This window comes from Atta colombica, unplaced genomic scaffold, assembly GCF_001594045.1.
Source record: "Atta colombica isolate Treedump-2 unplaced genomic scaffold, Acol1.0 scaffold21, whole genome shotgun sequence".
NCBI classification, from domain to species: Eukaryota; Metazoa; Arthropoda; class Insecta; order Hymenoptera; family Formicidae; genus Atta; species Atta colombica.
Window position 1 is genome coordinate 1,527,739 of NW_017259305.1, and position 7,023 is coordinate 1,534,761.

Genomic DNA, 7,023 nt, shown 5'->3' on the forward strand with positions numbered 1-7,023 from the left:
AATGTAACAAGATGTTATCGCAATTAAATTGACAGATTAATTCAAACAATTAGATTGACAGATTAATTAAAACAAAAATGTTATCGCAATTAGATTGACAGATGCCTTAAATTGTGAGACTAAAGTCGTGAGACTTGTCAGATTATATAAATTATATATAAATTCATCCTTTGACGGATTATATTCGATGTGTCCATAATTTGAAAAGAATGGCTAAGAGCTCGAACGCATAATTATCAGATTCTGCATCGAGAATTTTAACCAAAGAATCAGATTTGTTAAAAGAAAAGATTGTACTGGTAATAGATAACAAATTTTTATTTCTCTAATTTATTGTATAAAACATGTATATATATTGTATTTATTTATTATTATGTTATATTTATATTGTGTTTATTTATCACTACATTTTATACTTATAACTAACAACAATTGATTTTGACTTCTCACATACTCTTTGAATGTCTTTCTACTAGCATGTCTTATCTCACATATCATTATTATGCTTAACATTATTATACGTAAATTTTTTGTTTAATTGATTTGATTTATATTTTAATGACTTATTTGACTTTATTAAATTACAGATAATCTGAAATATTAGATTTGATAGATATTTTGTTAGATACGACAGACAGCGTTATTATCATTTTATGAATATATATTAACGAGATACTTCAATTTGCTTCGCATCTTTTATATTAAATTCATACGTCACAATTTTATTTTTATTTTTATACTGAGGAAGATCCAATCGAAAGGATGAAATGTCAATTTTTCTCAAGAATAAAGTATATGATTTCACACAAACCTAATCTGTATTGACTCGTAATGGTTGAGTTACATCTATCCTTGCGTTTATAATATATTTTGAAATTGTTCTTTTTATATTTAATAAATTTATATGTTGTTTCGCACGAGACCTTGCGTAGTGATGTATGCTTTTTGTAATATTATTTTGTGAAATATTGGATCAGAATACAAATTTATAGTGCTACAAATTTCGAAATTTAAATAACTATAACTTCATTATAAACGAATAAAATTTAATTTAAAAAAAGATGTTCAATAAAGGCCTTAAAACCTCTACAAAAGGCCATGTCTTTGAGTTTTTGTGAGTTTGGTAATATTTACATATAGAAACTATGAGTTAGATAAATGGGGAAATTTTTTTCTCATTTTGTGGGTCTCTGTCATATGATAAAAATTTACAAAAATTTTTAACTTTCTATTGTAAAAATTTTAAATTTTCTCTACAAAATCGTTTTTTTTTTTTAAATTGTTCCTAAAATATATTTTATTACTGAGTTATCACAGCGAGTTACCACTTAAATAAAAGAAGCATTTTGACTTTGATTGCTCATAACTCTCTTAAAAATCACCGCAATTCAAAAAAAGATGTTTAAAGTTGAGACTCTGTTGAATGGTAGAATTGTTTTTGTTACATTTTTTTTTAATATAAACATAAAAATTAGCGCGCGCATGCAGACTACGAATTTTTGTTTTGACATAATATGAATATCTACGAAATATAATATTATGTACATGAATACTAATTGATCGTCACCTTAAGGAGGAATATCATTCCTGAAATCCTAAAATTTTGAGAATTTTTAATGGATAAATAAATAACTTTATTTGAAATCTGCTTTTTAGAAGGCTTTATTGTACATATGTAAAAAAAATTAAAAATTAAATATTAAAAAATATTTTTATTTTTCTTATATTTAAAATGGCGGCACACTGGCAGAATCCTTTCTTCCGCAGTTTCAAATCGGTGTATAGGATCAAGAATATGGGGTTCAATCTTGAATGAAACACAAATAATTTCATTAACTATCTATCAAAGACTAGAGAAGTACGTATTTTTCAAAATATTAATATCTCTCAAAAGACTCGCGTTGAAAAAATGCAAATGTTTCATAAAATAGCTGCCATTTTGAAAATCAATATTTAAAAAAATCCCTGTACTTCTCTAGTTTTTGATATGTACCTAATGAAAATTTTTTATATTTTGTTCAAGATATCATTAAATCGTATGTCCGTGATTCCGCAAATGCGCACATAAGAAAAATAAAAAAAATATTTTTTTAGTTACATATGTACAATAAAGCAAATTTTAAATAAAGTTATTTATTAGTGAGCGAAATGCAAGCATTAGAAGATTAAGATAATTAGATTAACTTCATATTTATGTGACTCTTTTTAATTATTTTTAATTTTATAATACTAAAGATGACCTAATTAGAAGATTTATTAAGAAATGTTTATTAATATAGAAAACGAAGTATAAATTTGTTTACGTACAGAGAATTCAGCATTGGTTTTTATACTCTTGAGTTATTTCATTAAAGTATTATTTCCACAACAAAATTTTAGGGCTTATTCACAGCAGGGCTGCTACATTCTGTAATTCTTAACGCAAGTTTCGTTACCGTTATATCGTCTTTGCGCGACTGTTTTATCATGGTAAAAAAGTTGCTGCGCAACGATGTTACAATGATAACAAAACTCGCATTAAAAGTTAAGTACAGAATAGCCCTGCAGAAGTAGCATTCCCTTTTAAAATTAGATTTAATCTTGGTTAATTTTAACTTACTGTTTATCTCGTTTTCTAAGTATTATAATCATAATAATAATATATGACATATTTATTTCTAATTTTCTTATATAAGAAAAAAAAATAAAAGATAAATTAAAAATCAAGATAAAGTTAATTTTACATTGATGGAACTGGACCTAAGTGATGCTATGTCGATTTAAATTCTTGTAAATGGAAAATTGTATTTAAATTCAGAGACTTTCACACTCTCGAAATTGTAATACATGCAAATCTAAAACATAAAGATTTTAGCCTCATTACTTTTTTTCTGCTATTCTTCTGGATCACCAAAATATCCTGTTTTCTGTTTTTTTTTAAGCGTTTCTGTTAATGTAAAATATAAGTTTTAATCGCGGTTTCTGTGGCTGAACCACTGCCAGATAATAATAAATTATTTTCATCAACCAGCAGTGTTGTATCAAGGCTGAATAGACCATGTCCAGGGCAGTAACTTTAGAAAAAATTTTTTTTAGTTAAATATTGAAATAATGTTTATAGATAAATTAAAGTTGCAAGATAAACAAGGCAATTTACAGTGAAATATCATTTATTCTTATGTCTTCTTTCAATTTGTTGTACTTTTAGTATTTCGAATAAATAAAAAATTTCTTTAAATAAGATCTTGAGAAAATCTTAAGATTTTAAATTGATATAATTCCTAAAAAAGAATTTATCTAAAACTTGCGGCACGATGCTTGCTTTCCTGCTGGATTGCTAGTTGGATTAGAATCTTGCCACTGTATTGGCTGCTGTCAGTGCCAGTATTGCAGCTAATACGATGACAAGATTCTTATCCCGCTAGCAATCCAGCAAGAAAACAAGTATCGTGTCGCAGGCTTAAGTGACACATTTTATAAGAGAACTCTTGAAATATTTCAGCTTGTGAATGCAAAAGTTAATATGACTCTATCAACCGGCATGTTCTGTTTCTAATTTGATAACAGCTATCACTTATTTTTTAATTAAATCCCTAGAGTTTTATTACGACACGTTTAGCAAGATGTCTCACGAGAGTTTAGCAATCCTAATTATTCGATGACTATTGATCCTACATACTATTATACTACGGTGTATTTTGCAACCTTGATCTGTGAGATGACCGCGATGCTACCTGAATGAGTCAATGAAAAAATTAATGATACAAGAGTACTCGTAATGTGATAATTCAAATTTCAATCTTCGTTCTTTCCATCGCCATGTTTCATTTCATTGAAAAATTGAAACAATAGTGCTTGTTGCTTGTACGAACTGGATAACACATGTCAGCGAATGCGCATTTAAACGCGTTTCCTGAGGTATCTTTATCTGCTGCTTATGTATTTTTTCTTCTAAACAAACGAAAGAATACGAAACAAACATCGCACTTGTACTGTTCTTCTACGAAGTCTCTGCAATTTTGTCGCTACATACGTAAAAAGTTCATCCTGTTCATAAATATGTTCAATGGTGGAAACGCAGATGACATTACTCGGATTATTATAGATTATCATTAGATAATTATAGATTATTTTAAGATACGTCAAAATTTTTTAACAATTTATCTTCCTCGATTATCGTTTATTTTTAATTCTCTATCATCACGCTTTATCATCGTAGTTCCAGCTCAACGCTTGGTTTATTTATAAATACAGTATTGCATGATTCTTTTAAACGGATTTTACGTATTCAATCGATGGATAAGATCCCGAAGTATCGAGATATATTTTACGCTTGCATCGGTATCACTGCAGTTTTAAAGTGATATTTATTTGTGTGTGTGTTCGTGCGTGCGCGTGCGTGCATGTGTGTGTGTGTGTGTGTGTGTGTGTGTGTGTGTGTGTGTGTGTGTGTGTGTGTGTGTATTTATTTAATATCACAATTCATTGATTGCTATTGCATCGACTTTTCTCGTTCGTTTTTTTTGACGTTATTATTGCTTGGTTTTTCTGAATTTTAAATTTTTATTCAATTTTTAATACATCTTTCAAAACTGGCGAATGTTAACGGCAAATTCTATGATCAATTTAATAATTTCTTTTCAGCAAAAATGTATATGTGCACTTATAAATTACAAATTACAATTTAAGTAAAATATTTGGAACATGATTTTGTTATGTACAATTTTGTTTCTCTGAAAGTTACACCTCCTGTGAAGTTGGCACGTCATTTTTCAAAAAATGAAATTTTGGTCGAAGTTCCAAATGCATCTCGAAGAGTTCTGGAGTTCCTGCCCAAAAATAAAAATAGTTCCGGCGAATTAATATAAAAAAAATTAAAAAATTTGGGGTGCTAACTTCACAAAACGAAGAACGAAAAATCGCGATGTCTTTTAAACCTAAAGCTTTAAATGATAATAACTTTCGATAGAACTCGCGGGTTGCTACCCAGAACTGTCGACAGAATTGCCAGAACTTTAAAAAAATTTTCACCCCTCGGGTGTTAGAAATTTTCGATTCGACGAACGAAAAATCGCGATATTTCTTAAACTATTGGTCCTAGCGCTTTGAGCGTTAATAACTTTCATCAGAACTTGCGGAGTTCTATCCAGAACTGTCGACAGAATTGCCAGAACTTTAAAAAAATTTTCACCCCTCGGATGTTAGAAATTTTTGATTCGACGAACGAAAAATCGCGATATTTCTTAAACCGTTGGTCCTAGCGCTTCGAGCGTTAATAACTTTCGTTAAAACTCGCGGAGTGCTAGAAGTGTCATCAGAACATTTGCGAAAAATTCCAGTAATAAGTATTAATATTAACTTTTACTATACTTTTACAAAACGGTCTTTCCGCACTGCGAAACGCTATACTGGACACTAATTATGATAAAGTCTCAACATGCAAGAAGTGCCATGAAAATGTTCTCGAAAAATTTATCTTTCAATCGCATTTACTCATAGATTGCAGTGTCTTTACGGATGGACAATATGCTGCTTCCATTGGTATCGAGAAAAAGAATGCGGCATTTGGATCTATATCCAAAAAATTGAACATGAATGATAACAATTACATTCTAATTGGTGTAGTATCATCAATATGCCAGCGACAAAAATAACGGGCACTATACAGCATTTGTATATGACACTCAATGATATTTATATGATGATATGATGACTAAGCATCAGAAAACAACATGATGAAGAAGTAGCACCACATTTAATATATACCATGGTAGGTACACAGAATTGAAACTATATACAAAGACGATTAAAAACATTTTTAACAAATTCAATAGTTATCAATCAATGGATTTCAATCACATTCCACCAAAATCACAATTCATCAGATTCATTCGATGTCAGACAAACACGCGCGCGCGCGCGCACACACACGTACACACATACAAGCACACGCGCGCGCGTGCACACAGACACACACACAAAAGTTATTACCGCTCAAAGCGCTAGGACCAATGGTTTAAGAAATATCGCAATTTTTCGTTCGTCGAATCGAAAATTTCTAACACTCGAGGGGTGAAAATTTTTTTAAAGTTCTGGCAATTCTGTCGACAGTTCTGGGTACCACCCCGCGAGTTCTAACGAAAGTTATTATCATTTAAGGCGCTAAGTTTAATGGTTTAGAAGATATCGCGATTTTTCGTTCTTCATTTTATGAAGTTAGCACCCCAAATTAAAAAATTTTTTTTTTTTTATATTAATTCGCCGGAACTATTCTTAATTTTGGGCAGGAACTCCAGAACTCTTCGAGATGCATTCGGAACTTTGACCAAAATTTCATTTTTTGAAAAATGAGGTGCCAACTTCACAGAGGTGAAAGTTACTAGTTTGTGAAAAACTTTTTTCAGTTTTATTAACTCGGAAATTTTATATCACAGTATACGAAAAAATTTAGAATCAGAATTAAAATTACGAATTTTATATATTAATTTTCTTTCAGTATTAAGCAACAATTTATGTAAAAATGTTTTATCTTAACGATGTACACATATATAAATATACATTACACAAAATGCGACGGATACACATTTTTGCAAATATATCTTGAATTATCGTTTAAATCACGCATATTCGAAAAATTTTGATTGACTAATATATATTTCTTAAAATATCACATTTTGTATCACATATAAGATATAAAAAATTTATTGTTTTTCTATATAAAAAGAGTAAAAAATTTACTTTAAAGTTTTAATCAAAGAGGGACAGTGTTGTTACATAATATTGTTACATAATCCGAATAATAATTGATAATTCTCGATATGAAAGTTCGTATAAAAATAAAAAGTAAAATTGTGAAAATACTGAATTTCAAACATTAAGAAAAAAGTGATTGAGAGATTTTATAAAAAACAATTACAATTAAATCGTTTCGAATTACCATTAGTTTTCGTTGCTTTTCTCCTTATTTATGTATTCTATTATGCAAAAGGAATTTCGTTGAAGAAATAATAATATTGCCCTTAAAATATATGTATACAATATAAT

General features: G+C 29.2%; 1 protein-coding gene across 4 annotated transcripts in view; it reads left to right on the forward strand.

Annotated features, from left to right (window-relative positions):
- Window positions 1–7,023, forward strand: part of LOC108687619 (high affinity copper uptake protein 1) — an 18,430-nt gene that overhangs the window by 6,795 nt on the left and 4,612 nt on the right. Inside the window, exon 1 of one of the 4 annotated variants that reach the window (XM_018193488.1) lies at window positions 4,269–4,320. The exons of 1 other annotated variant lie outside the window; for it this stretch is intronic. Coding sequence is in view for 2 of the 3 variants with exons in the window: in XM_018193489.1 (XP_018048978.1) it covers window positions 5,747–5,749 (3 nt within the window). In the remaining variant the exon portion in view is untranslated. Of the gene's footprint in view, window positions 1–4,268; window positions 4,321–5,511; window positions 5,750–7,023 lie in introns of those variants that run through there. 2 more of the 4 variants (XM_018193489.1, XM_018193486.1) reach the window with 2 other exon arrangements.